At 48.1% G+C, this 13,591-nt stretch overlaps 1 protein-coding gene across 1 annotated transcript in view; it reads left to right on the top strand.

Annotated features, from left to right (window-relative positions):
• MEGF10 (multiple EGF like domains 10) overlaps window positions 1-13,591 on the top strand; it is a 279,766-nt gene that overhangs the window by 106,115 nt on the left and 160,060 nt on the right. The window contains exon 5 of the mRNA XM_085632702.1: window positions 6,647-6,739. Within this exon, the coding sequence (XP_085488828.1) occupies window positions 6,647-6,739 (93 nt within the window). The remainder of the gene's footprint in view (window positions 1-6,646; window positions 6,740-13,591) is intronic.

Consider the following 13,591-nt stretch of genomic DNA (forward strand, 5'->3'; position numbering starts at 1 on the left):
GGGGGGTCAGGGACATGGAGGAGTTCTTTGAGAATGGAGAAAGTCTCCTTGGATGAGCAGGAGGAGCCTTTTATTTTTTCCTCATAGTAAGCCCTTTTGGCGTCTTGTAGGGCACGTTTATATGCTTTCATTGAGAATTGATAAGCGCTTTTCTCTTCTATGGACTTGTTTTTCCTCCAAGTGCGTTCTAACTTTTTGCATTCTTTTTTAAGGGCAGTGAGGGCGGGTGTGTACCAGGGGGCGGGGTTGATTCTTTTAAAATGTTTTAAGGTGTTGGTTAGTGGGATGAAGCTATCTAAGGGTCGGACTAGCCAATCCGTGAATTCTCTGTCCGCGGTGTTTGGCTCCGTGGATAGGGGGGCGATGGTTTCACGTAGTTTGGCCTCCCATTCCTCTGGTACTAACTTGTGCCATCGTCTGGTTAGTATCCTTGTTTTTTGTTTGAGCGCTGGTGTCGTTTCGAGTGACCAGTGCAAGAGGATCAGCATATGGTCTGTCCAGGGAAGGGGAGTAGGGTCCTGGACGTATAGGTTCTTAATGTTGGAGAAGATAGGGTCAAGAAGTTGACCTTTCTCATGGGTGGCTTTGGGGTTTTGCAGATGGAGGTCGGCTGTAGTGAGATCAGCAAGCAAGTTTGCTGCGGCATTGTCCGTGGGGTCCAAAAAGTGCATGTTAAGGTCCCCTAGGAGGAGAAAGTTAGAGACTGAAATAGTCTTAAGTAAGATGTGGTCCATTAGAGTATTGGTGAATTCGCCTAGAGAGCCTGGTGGCCGGTACACTAACAGTCCCGAAAGGGAGGTAGATGGAGAGATCTGGATAGTGAAGTGGCAGTTCTCGCCGTCTTTAATGGTCCCATATTCAATTCTACATTTAAGATGGTCTTTGTAGAGTATGGCCAGGCCGCCACCTCTACCGATTGGTCTGTTCAGGCAACATATTTGGTAGCCAGGGGGTGTTGCATTGGCCACATCGAAGTCATTGTGCGGGGTCAGCCATGTTTCCGTCAGAAATAAAAGATCTAACATCGCATCCTGAACGAGGATGTTAATTTCGTGGGCGTGCTTTACTAAGGATCTGCAATTCAGAAGGCCAAGCCGAAGTCCTTGGCGGCGTTCCGTTTCCTCGGGTCTATTGCAGCGGATGCATCCTGCATAGGGGGTGTCTTCCTTGAGGATGTATTTGCACTGGGGATGTTTTTTCGGGTTCCAGGCGAGCAGTGATCCTCGGGAGTATGATATGCGCTTTTGCAGATTGGGCATAGTGGCTAGGCCTAAGGCCGTCTGGGCCCGGACGGGCCCAGACGGGCTTGCCTTTGGCGCGCCTTCGGCGCGCTGACGGCGCGCCCGCTGCGCCCGTCCGCTGCGCGTCCGGTGATTGCACATCTTTTGAGGGAGCGGAAAGGGGCGGGTGGGCGTCGCCTAGGGTAGGCGTGGCCTCGGTTCCTCGCCGTCAATGGCGGCAGGATCGTTAGCTTTCACAATTGTTCGTTGCAGCGAAGATCGCTGTTTTAGGCGTTTCTGTAGCCCGTTTCTGGTGGAGCCAGGCAGGTGAGTGCAATTTTAAAATCAGGTGTTCGGCGAAGTAGTGACACAAGATATACAGATTTTTTAAAAAGGTGATCTCCCGGCTTCCGCCTCAGGAGTAAAGCAAGTTCTGAAATCGACGCGCTGTCAGCAGCGTTTTATACTGGTTTGGGCGGGTGGGCGTCGCCTAGGGTAGGCGTGGCCTCGGTTCCTCGCCGTCAATGGCGGCAGGATCGTTAGCTTTCACAATTGTTTGTTGCAGCGAAGATCGCTGTTTTAGGCGTTTCTGTAGCCCGTTTCTGGTGGAGCCAGGCAGGTGAGTGCAATTTTAAAATCAGGTGTTCGGCGAAGTAGTGACACAAGATATACAGATTTTTTTAAAAAGGTGATCTCCCGGCTTCCGCCTCAGGAGTAAAGCAAGTTCTGAAATCGACGCGCTGTCAGCAGCGTTTTATACTGGTTTGGGCGGGTGGGCGTCGCCTAGGGTAGGCGTGGCCTCGGTTCCTCGCCGTCAATGGCGGCAGGATCGTTAGCTTTCACAATTGTTTGTTGCAGCGAAGATCGCTGTTTTAGGCGTTTCTGTAGCCCGTTTCTGGTGGAGCCAGGCAGGTGAGTGCAATTTTAAAATCAGGTGTTCGGCGAAGTAGTGACACAAGATATACAGATTTTTTAAAAAGGTGATCTCCCGGCTTCCGCCTCAGGAGTAAAGCAAGTTCTGAAATCGACGCGCTGTCAGCAGCGTTTTATACTGGTTTGGGCGGGTGGGCGTCGCCTAGGGTAGGCGTGGCCTCGGTTCCTCGCCGTCAATGGCGGCAGGATCGTTAGCTTTCACAATTGTTTGTTGCAGCGAAGATCGCTGTTTTAGGCGTTTCTGTAGCCTGTTTCTGGTGGAGCCAGGCAGGTGAGTGCAATTTTAAAATCAGGTGTTCGGCGAAGTAGTGACACAAGATATACAGATTTTTTAAAAAGGTGATCTCCCGGCTTCCGCCTCAGGAGTAAAGCAAGTTCTGAAATCGACGCGCTGTCAGCAGCGTTTTATACTGGTTTGGGCGGGTGGGCGTCGCCTAGGGTAGGCGTGGCCTCGGTTCCTCGCCGTCAATGGCGGCAGGATCGTTAGCTTTCACAATTGTTTGTTGCAGCGAAGATCGCTGTTTTAGGCGTTTCTGTAGCCCGTTTCTGGTGGAGCCAGGCAGGTGAGTGCAATTTTAAAATCAGGTGTTCGGCGAAGTAGTGACACAAGATATACAGATTTTTTTAAAAAGGTGATCTCCCGGCTTCCGCCTCAGGAGTAAAGCAAGTTCTGGATAGGGTAGGGTTTTTGGGTTCAAGGATGGATGATGTTTAGAGGTGATGAGGGGGGTTTTAGAAGTCAAGGATGAGTGGCGTTCAAAGGGGTTTTCAGGATTCGGGATGGGTGGAGTTTATGGATTATGAGGGTTGGTTGGGACCAGGAATGGGTGAAGACTAGGAGTGGAGAGGATTTTTTTAGGGGTCGGGTGGCTAGAGTTTAGGGGAGGGAAAAGATTTTTAGGTTTCGGGGATGGATTGAGTGTAGGGGTGGTGAGGGTTTTAGGGTCAAAGATGGATGGAGTTTAGTTGTGGTGAGTAGTTTTTCGGCTTCAGGGTGGGTGGAGTTTAGGGATAGAAGGTGCATTTAGGGTTCAGGGGTGAGTGATTTTTAGGGGTCTGGGATGGACGGTGGTGTTTAGGGGTGGAGAGGGGTCAGCAAATTAAAAGCATCCAAAGTAATTGTTGGACAATGCAAAAGATATAAATCCGAAATAATGTCTCTTCAAGTAAAGCACTGAAATAAATACCTCTGAAAAAAGTGTTTCTGAAAATAAGACTTGGAACCATTGCGTTTACACCTTAAAATATAAACATGCAAAAGCCAATATTGAAAAAGAAAGACATTTTATGAGTTGGTTTCTATGAAATGGTAAATGCCATTTATTGTGCAAATTTCCATTAAACAGTTCAAGTGAAATGGTTTCTCAGTAATGATATCCATGTAATCGTTTCTCTATTAAATCATAGACACCCGTCCCATACACATGTTCAATTTCTAAAATATATCTTTAAACTTCTTTTCATATTGCTTGGAGGAAACATGATAACACAAGTAAAATTAAGTTCCCAAATAACTCACATGCAAGACATAAATTCATTAAAAACAACCAGCCTCACTAGAGCCAATTGGTGGCAATTGTTTTAAAAAAATGATGCTGTGAGCTCAGTATAGAGGCAGCTGACACGAGCCCTCTCTTGGGTTAATGTCGCTTTTAGACCTCCTGTCCTAAAGGCCAAAGTTATCCCAGACATTTCTTTGCCTCCCTCCTATTGTATTTTGGACCTATGTGCCTGCCACTGCCATTCTTAAGGGATGGGACCCCTGAGCCCCCACTCACTGCCCTCCCTGCTGGAGCCTGTATTGCATGATGTGTGTTCAGTGTGGCGTGCTGCACGTATATATAAGGCTATGCGATGAGGGATCGCTGCCTATTTAGAGAATAATAACAGTCTTCAGTCAAATCAGTGGTTATATCAAAAAGATCATTTTGAGAATAGAGAGAGGGACCGAACTTTAAAGAGACAAAAAGAACCTTTCAACTCTTTTCAGGCTCCCTTGCTGAGGTAGTGCATTCCATGATGGCGCAGCGTGCTCACAACAAGATTAACTCCTCTTCAGAATAAGCGCTAGAAATTAATTATTGTTCTCTTTATAATTATACTTGGGAATATTTAATTGTATATTCATATTTTTCGTTTGTTTATAAGATTTTATATTTCTTGAATAGCTCCTTTTCTTCACTTGTCACACTTTTTGCAATTTTTTAAAGTAAATGCTGAAACCTCAGAAACCTTCCACGTGTTTCTAACCTGTTACTGATTTCTAAAGGAGTACAATTTATACAGAGACATTTCTGGGTGTGTTTATTTTTATACCGTAAATGTACCCCGATGATCAACTGTAAATCAAGGAGATGTATTAAAGATGGTCTGATATTGTGTATGTCACATATTTACGTCACGCGTGTTCAACATGGCACACAATTATAATTTGAAGCACAGAGATGAAAAGTTATGTGTACGTGCGTGCGTCTGTGTTTGTGTGTGTGCGTCTGTGTTTGTGTGCGTGTGTCCGCGTGTCTGTGTGTGCGCAGACACACATACCCAGGCTCGCTTTACACTGGGACTGTACCTCCCTCCGTCCAGTTGCCAGTAAACCTCCAGAGTTGTGGCTGCCGCACCACTGACGCCATCGCTAGGTTTCATACAGCCCTGTCCTGATAGAGGGGGAGGCCCGGCAGTATGTGCTGCACTGGAGCCCCGCCCACACGGGTCTGCGTCCACACTGGACGCACTTCTCTTTTACTCCATTACTGATGTCTGCACGACCAAAAGCCTCGCCACACCTCATCAGCTGCAATGACCACAATTAAACGCATTACGTTTGTACAAATTGCAGCCAGGGCAGGAAATAATGGCATCGACATAAAAATATTTGGCGCGTTAACGTGAGAAAACAGATGTTCCCTGGGGTTGAGGAAGCCAAGAGTGCAGTAAGCTGGGGGCAGAGCTCGTGGCATGCAGAGCTCCCAGGCTTGAGATACATGGCGCAGGCACCCTCTGCTCCGAACCACCCTTCTGAGGCAGGCACTGTCCGAACCAGAGGGCCAGGCACTGTCCGAAACAGGGGGGCAGGCACTGTCCGAACCAGGCCCTTCTGAGGCCAGGCACTGTCCAAACCAGACCCTTCTGAGGTCAGGCACTGTCCGAACCAGAGGGCAAGGCACTGTCCGAACCAGGCCCTTCTGAGGCCAGGCACTGTCCGAACCAGAGGGCAAGGCACTGTCCGAACCAGAGGGCCAGGCACTGTCCGAACCAGGCCCTTCTGAGGCCAGGCACTGTCCGAACAAGACCCTTCTGATGCCAGGCACTGTCCGAACCAGAGGGCCAGGCACTCTCCGGACCAGGCCTTTGGGGTGCAACACAGTCCCCCGCAGCCCCCGTGGTGCGGGGGGGCCCAAGCGCCAGGGGGCCCCCTCAGCACCGCACTCTGGTTGGAGAGCTGCTGATTGAGTCCAGAGGGGGCCCCTCCAAGTGCCTTGCAGGGAGGCCACCTCAATTTTCGTTACGCCAGTGGCCCTTCTGAGGCCAGGCACTGTCCGGACCAGGCCCTTCTGCGGGTAGGCGCTGTCCAAACCAGGCCCTTCTGAGTCCAGGTGCTGTCTGAACCGGGCCCATCTGCAGGCAGGCACTTTCCGAACCAGAGGGCCAGGCACTGTCTGATCCAGGCCCTTCTGCGGCCAGTCACTGTCTGAGCTAGGCCCCTCTGATGCCAGGCACTGGCCGGACCAGACCCTTCTGAGGCCAGCCCGGCACTGTCCGGACCAGGCCCTTCTGTGGCCCCACACTGTCTGGACCAAGCCCTTCTGCAGCGAGGCACTGTCCGAGCTAGGCCATTCTGAGGCCAGGCACTATCCGGACCAAACCCTTCTGAGGCCAGGCACTGTCCGGATCAGGCCCTTCTGAGGCCAGGCACTGTCCGTACCAGACCCTTCTGAGGCCAGGCACTGTCCGGACCAGACCCTTCTGAGGTTAGGCACTGTCCGGACCAGGCCCTTCTGCAGCCAGGCACTGTCCGGACCAGGCACTGTCCGAGGTAGGCCCTTCTGAGGCCAGGCACTGTCCGGACCAGACCCTTCTGAGGTAGGCCCTTCTGAGGCCAGGCACTGTCCGGACCAGACCCTTCTGAGGTTAGGCACTGTCCGGACCAGGCCCTTCTGGGGCAAGGCACTGTCCGGACCCGACCCTTCTGAGGCCAGGCACTGTCCGAACCAGGCCCTTCTGCGACCAGGCACTTTGCCTAGTCCTGCTATTAACGGAGGGACAGTTTTCCTACTGTTGCTGGTATATGTTTTGGAGGGCTGGGTTTTCTCTTGACTGCCCTTTCATTCAAATTCTCAGGGAAAGTTTAGCCAATGATATGCGGGCAGGAGTGTAGTCTCTTGTGACACCTGAGACCAGAGTGCGGGACAGCTGTGCTGTAAGATGTGATTGTTGTTTGTGTGGGTTTTGTCCGAGCCCTCTCTCACGTGACTCATTTCTTCTCTTGACAGCTCAGTGTGCTGATAAATGCGTGCACGGCCGCTGCATCGCCCCGAACACCTGTCAGTGCGAGCCGGGCTGGGGCGGGCCCAACTGCTCCAGTGGTAAGTTCTCACCTGCCGCTGTCGCTCTCCGCTTTCTTTGTGTTCCTTCGCCCTGTGGTTTGCTGATTATCACGGGTCACGTGACTGTTTTCTTGTCGTCGTAGGCAGGATCTCTTCACTTTTGGCACTTATATTTGGAGTTCTGTGCTCATCTGAGTCTTTGTTCCGAGTTGTAAATGTGTGGTGTTTACGAGGGATCTTAGCTTCACGTGCCCCAAACTTGAAATGTTCTGTTTATCTGCAGGGTTTTGTGTGGGAAGGAAGGTCCGGTGCCTGCCTGAGCCCAGACAGTCTGCCGAGACTGCAGGCGAGCATCGCCGTGAAGACAAGCACATTATCTAGACGTTTATTGAGTCTATGAATGTAATATTTGTGAATTTGTTTATTAAAGGTTTTTTTGTAAAGCACTGAATGCTGAGTTTTTTGGCATCTCAGCGCTTTAAGTTATTCATAAAATGTGCTTAGGTAGGGTTTTAAATAGAACGAAAAAGTGGGTGTGCCCAATCTAATTAGGGGGCGTGGCTTCCACACATTAAGTACACTTCTGTGATTCCCATAGTGTGCCCGCAACCAGTATGTTGGTTCCTCTGAGCTTTGTTATTACATCCAGAAATATAACACAACACATGACACATCTAAAACCACCCACTACTAATGGCTTTGTCAATGGGTGTTAGCTGTTTAAGATAAGTGAGTTACAACAATCAGTTTCTTGTAAATAATATTGAAAATGTTTCAATTCTGAAATTGTGAGGCTGTGGAAGGGGTAGTGGTCTTCAAAGTATCTCACTCACTCCTGCTAGGTTCACTCTGAGTCACACACGTTTGCTCCCCACATCTCCATGTCCTATCTTACACTGCATCTCTTTTCCATTCAGCACCCTCTTTTCACTCTCCTTCATTTCACCACCCAAACACACAACACACCCACTAAACTGTAATCACTGCATTTCTTTCTCTTTTGCCTTGTCAAAGTTTTGACAACTGTGTACCTCCTTCACACGCATTTGCACAGAATGACAATTGCAACTGGAATATAAGAACATTGTTCTGTACACTTTGCCGAGAGGCCAAGGACAGAGTGACCTTGTATCCTGAACATCTTTTTCACCTACCGACAGGCACTGCGAAAAACTCTCACTGCCTTAAGCCTTAACACTCGAGCTCTCAATCGTGGCCCGTTATAAATAGTTGGAGGCAAATCGATTCAGTGTATCCGCTATCGGATAGTAGTATGCTGCATGAAAAATGTACGGAAACCCAACATCCTGGAAATAGCTAACACTCTTAAGGAATGCAAAAGTAAGTAAAACATGTCAAATGTAAATGGGAACTAAAACGCTAATGTGGATTACCATAATGTTTCTTACATTCGTTGTTCAGAAATCGATCAGTGTTTTTGATGGGAAAAAGGTTGAGGACATGAACATAGAGCCCGACAGGGACCCGTTTCAATGTCCGTGTTTAGTTGTGCTTGCAAAGTCACTTGTAAACAAAAAAGCTTAAAACAAGCTTAGAGTCCGTCCCTTACTTACCATTGGTTGGCTGTGACGTCACTCTCATTTCCTTGCTTCTCATTGGTCAGAGCCTCCTCCTCGCCTCAGCTTCCTTCTGGGGCTTCGTGTGTGTTCCTCCTGTGGAGCATTGGTCAAGTACAGCCTCCTGTCTGTGGCCAGTGTCCTTCCACTGGCCGCATGCTCCTGAAGGTGCTCTCTTTTTTTACTTTCTTACATGCACTCTTGTAGAGTGCAAATGTATGCAGTCCCTTTTCCGCACCTCCCAAACTTCTCCCTCCTGCTGTTACTGCCCTCTCCTTCATGTTGCTTTCCTCCACCTGATGTTGTTTTTGCCCCCACACCTCCTGCTGTCTCTTGTTTGTTCCCACCCTCCTCCCGCTGTCCATTGCTCAACCTCCTCCCACTGTCCGGTGTTGTTCCCCCACCCTTGTCCTCCTCCCGTGATCCGTTGTTTGTTCCCCAACCCGCCCTCCTCCCTCAAGTTACTTGCCCCCCCCCCGATACCCACCGCACTGTTTTTACACATATTGCACAGCAGCACAGGCTAAAATAGGAAAAAAAGGCACCATGCATGGTCGATGATGGCTGCATCATACTGCTTTTATTGATTACTTTAAGCCACGTAGCACAGCAGCTTGCGCTGCTGGGTACCATATAAAACAAACATTGACAAAGGCAATAAAACTTACATAGGCAAAACCTGTTGGCACTGCCAATGCTTGTTAACTACTGCCAGGTCACAGACCCAGAGGGACCCTACCCTTAAAGCCCTTTGTTTAGGTAAGTTTTTACTCTTAGAATCATCTTAACACCTTTGCCATCGAAGCCTAGGTAGTCCAGATATCTTCAATGGCAGAGAGCCTCAATTGTCAAGGCTTCTCAAGGGGAGTGGATGGAAGAGTATAGTAAGTCAGCCACCCGAACCCAGTGTACAATCCATGACAGCAGTGCCGTCTGACCTGAGACACCCCTCCCCCAGGGGTGGTTCCACTGACACCTGCTGTTATGTGTCTGTGATAATGAGTGTATACCACAGTGTATGACTGAAGGTGTATTTCTTGTTGGTGCCACCGATGTATTGTTTGAACACCAGTCGGTGGTTTGTTACTCCTTTTCCGTGATCTTAGTTTTCTTTGACTGCTTTCCACATACAATCTCCAGACTTAGCGTATTGCCCTGAAACCTCTTATTTTTCCTCAACCGAGCACAAGCGGATAGTTCTTCTTGCAATTCACACACTATTGAGGCTTTGAATGAAGGCTTCTTGGCCTTGGATAGCAAGGACCGATCCCTCATGTCATGCAGACACGCTGCTGAGCCATCATGCAGAACTTCAATATCACGTCTTCTCACCATTGCTGTTACCTCCACGGCTAAAACCTATTGCGTTGGAATATTGTGCTTTGGATGTGGAGGGGGGCGACTCCTGGGGAATTGAAAAGCAGAATGTTTCGCTCACTTGCTGCTGAATCGGTGTTTGCCACACAGGATTTGGGGTCCTGCCAGGCCCCCAGCAGACAGAAAGTCAATGGGATGGGACTTTCATTTGATTGGGCTGCTGCTGAGTATTCGATCTATCATCAGCCTGCTGGCGGAGAACCGCGAACACTGCTGTATGGATTGTATTCATGATTTTTAGACTGAGCAGCTCTTTTGCATCGCATTTATGTACCCGGTCACCTCCCCGCGTCTGTGCAGGGAGTCTAGCAGGTCCAACATGGAAAGAAATCAAAAAGTATCCGGCGTAGGGGTGGACGCGAGAGCCACTTTCTGACTAGACATAAAGGCAGTCTTTAACTGCCAAGAGAAGACTGCAGTGTACAGTGAAAGGTTGCTAAGCAGGACAGTCTAAAGGCAGCTGCTGTTTTCTTTTCTAAAAATTGTCAGCAAAACAGATAAAGTGACAGATCTATGGTGCATCATTTTATCGCGACCTCGTCTTTGGAATCGGCTCCATTTTGTGTGATTAACCACTGAAGCTGTTCCCGCCTTTTTAAAGGATCTGATTTCCAAGACTCGCACGTGTAGTATTATCAATGGCGGCAGTGCACAGAGCAGGATGGCCAATCATCATCAGCAACAAAATCTGTCAAAGCCACGGGAAATATTTACATTTAAGGGCCAATGTGCCATCCTATTCTTTGAGTCGCATTCTGGGTTCAAGAGCACTAAACTTTGCGTTAAGAGAAAACTAACACTTCCATTTTGTCAATCAATGGCTACCTGTAAAAGCCGGATCTGCCACCAGCAGTGGCCTGCATACGGAAAGTGCGACTGACGAGGGTCCAACGCGGTTCAAAGGTGGCCTCCCTGTGCTCTGATGGTTCTTTGCTGGTTTTCTTGTTTTTGGGATTGCAACTTTACATTGCCCGATTTTTCCCTCTGACGGGGAGGGTGTAGTGGAGGTCATAGATGTCAGGTATTGGGCACTTTCTCACCGAAGACCTTGAATATAGTACACATAACTTCTAATTGTATCTGCTGTTCCGTTGGGAGCCAGTGAGGTTTGTTTACGGCTAGAGTAAAAGAACTGACTGACTGGTTGTGTTCCCTTTGGACGCCAGTGTACACTTGGTTGAAATAGTGCTGCCGAGACAGAACCTGGTCTCTTTTTTGTTAGATTTTTTGTTTAAAATGTAGTAGTGATTGAGCCCTTCTCAGCGTAATGAGTCGGAAGTCAATATTCTTTCCCAGCGCAGTGATATTTGAATGGAAGGGAGCTTGGGTTCGAGTCCCACTCCAAGAATTTCGTCCATTAAGATAGGTACTCATCAGTGGAAGCACGATGAGGTGACGTGCACTGTGAGCATTAGTAAGGGTCACTTGCGCACATTTCGATGACGGCTGACAGTATATCGGTTGAGATAGCGATAGAACTGAAGATGGTGCTAGAGCCGACAAGCCTTGACGTCTGGGAGAAGAGTTCCCAGATATGAAATTTAAGGAGAGCTTATTCCAGCAGGCTGTGGCCGACATGTGTGTCGGCTGAATTGGTCTTGTGAAGATGTATGGAGAGGGGAGGAGGGACAGATTAATCCCATTCGACTGGAGAGAAGATATGTTGAGAGCCTCCTTTGCAGCGCAGTACCTCATCTCATTTATCACACAGGGTCAGGATCATTTGGAGGGACGAAAGCTATCGGCGAGCCTTCGAGAATATGAATTGATGTGCTCTTCGAACAGCAACACACACCAATATTATGGACTTAGTATTGAGACAGTATACTTAATCTTGCCAACAGGTACATGTGACTATTGGATTTCCACTATGCTGGTCAAATTCCAGGCATGAAGCTGCATTCTGCTCTATCGAACTGGTTTTGGACAGAGAGAGCAACTGCAGTTTGCTTACAAGAAAGCATCTCGTCGCCTCAGCAACGGATTTGTTGTCTCACGCACTGCACAGGCTAATACTAATCTGCGCCACAGGGCCTGGCCATGGCCGCTCACTGCTGCCCTCACCCCTTATCTTTAAGACTAAGGCAGCCTTCAGTGCTATTGATACAGAAAATGTCTTACAGTATTGTGGAGGCAGGTTTTGTCGTTCTCAGGAGGTCCAGCTCTGCCAATGGCACTGAAACCTCGCCTGTGATGGGCTATGTTGAAAATGAAAGATTTATTTTACTTGGTCAGCATTGTTTGGAAAGCAACCCACTGCTATAGGTGAAGAATGCAGCATAGCCAGTTATTTATTTATGTGAAGAGCCTTCTATGACAAACCTCATCCAAGACCAGGTGGCTCTACAGTGTGATGTCACGGGGAATGATGGAACAAACTATGCTCCCATTTTATGGATTCTTGGAGTCCCCTCTCTGCCCGAGTACACAATTTTAGCACAGACGCATGCGTCATTTCAGTTAAACCGTGTGTGGTACTTGTAGTACTTATGTAAAATTATTAAAAAACAAGTCCATTTGACATTATCCTACTGTGTTCCACAAATAGTTGCGATTCTCACTTTTATAAATAGGTATTGGAATATTCAAGTGACGTTGTAAAATGTGTCTTCTTTTTCTTAAAATTCTTCAACACATAGAATCCAGGCTTCAACATCTCCATATTGTTCAGATTCAACAATGGGATTGTCTGTGGATGCGCGTGATTTTAAACCAGTGGACTGTAAAGGTCATATTGAGTCTACCTAATAGGGCCTTTTTATTTGAGTGGCATATTCCGATCTTTATAATAATTATCTTTCATTGACAAGGAAGTACCCATAGTTTGGAATGTGGATGTTAGTGTAAGCACGTGTTGTCCTGTGAGTGCTCATGTTTGTCATGTTAACATCTGCGACTGATGATGATGAGTCAGTGAATCCTGGGTATTGTGGACTCGGTAACCGTATCCCCAATGTCCTCCCGTCAAAGCACAGCATCTTGCAATATAAATAATGTGCATTGAATGACCCTGTGCACGGTTATTGTAGGATCTTCCAACGAGAAAAGTACATTAAGCGCAGGATGTTCAACGAATAGAGAACTAAGCAGATGAAAGTGACGTAATAAATAAAGGGTGGGACGGGAGGAGGACGGTGACCAAGTGAGTGAGCGAAGGAACTAACCAATAGTGGTAGTAGAATTTAGGCTACAGACAGCCATCTTCTGAGGTGGCAGCCAGGATTTTACGGCCATTTTGAAGTACTTTCATCGGTCAGAGCATCTTCAGAATCTCCACCTTCTTATGAAAATAATTTGTGTTTTATTTTTGTTACACAAACCTTAACTCCTCTTTACTCATCAAAGATTTATTTGCAAGAGTCAGGCTAACACCTACCAAACAACCCCTGTTTGGTTGCTTTTGCAGGGTATCCTCCTCTTGGTTGGTGAGGATCGCGGGATGCTGGGCCTCTGGTTTCCTGATGCGCTTAGGGGTCATGAGTGGTAGATGGCAGGCTTGAGTCCTTACCAGGTATCATGTAGGGAAGAGGCTAGCTCCATGCCTACATGTGGTGGATGGTACAGAATCTCATCAGGGGACACGTCATCAGCACTAATGTGAAACAAAGGGCAGCAGAATACCAGTGCCAAAGAAGGGTGTCAAGTGGTGCCATCCGTCAGGAGGACACCCAACGCGGAAGAAGCAAAACTTGGGGCAGCGCGGCTTATTACCAGCTATGAGCACTTTTAAAGCGGAGCTCATTTCGAGGCACTTTATGTCATCGCTTGACTTGCTGTTTGGTCATTTAGAGAAGTCAAGAGTTTATTCTGGAAGCACACCCCTCTCTGGTTCCTAAGTCGGCCACATGTTCACGCCCTTCCTCTCACAGACCAATAGCAGCTTCTCTTTAGGACCCCTCCGCACATTCCCAGACTCTGGCAGGTGAAGGCGTTCTGT

Source organism: Triturus cristatus, chromosome 2_1 (genome assembly GCF_964204655.1).
Source record: "Triturus cristatus chromosome 2_1, aTriCri1.1, whole genome shotgun sequence".
NCBI classification, from domain to species: Eukaryota; Metazoa; Chordata; class Amphibia; order Caudata; family Salamandridae; genus Triturus; species Triturus cristatus.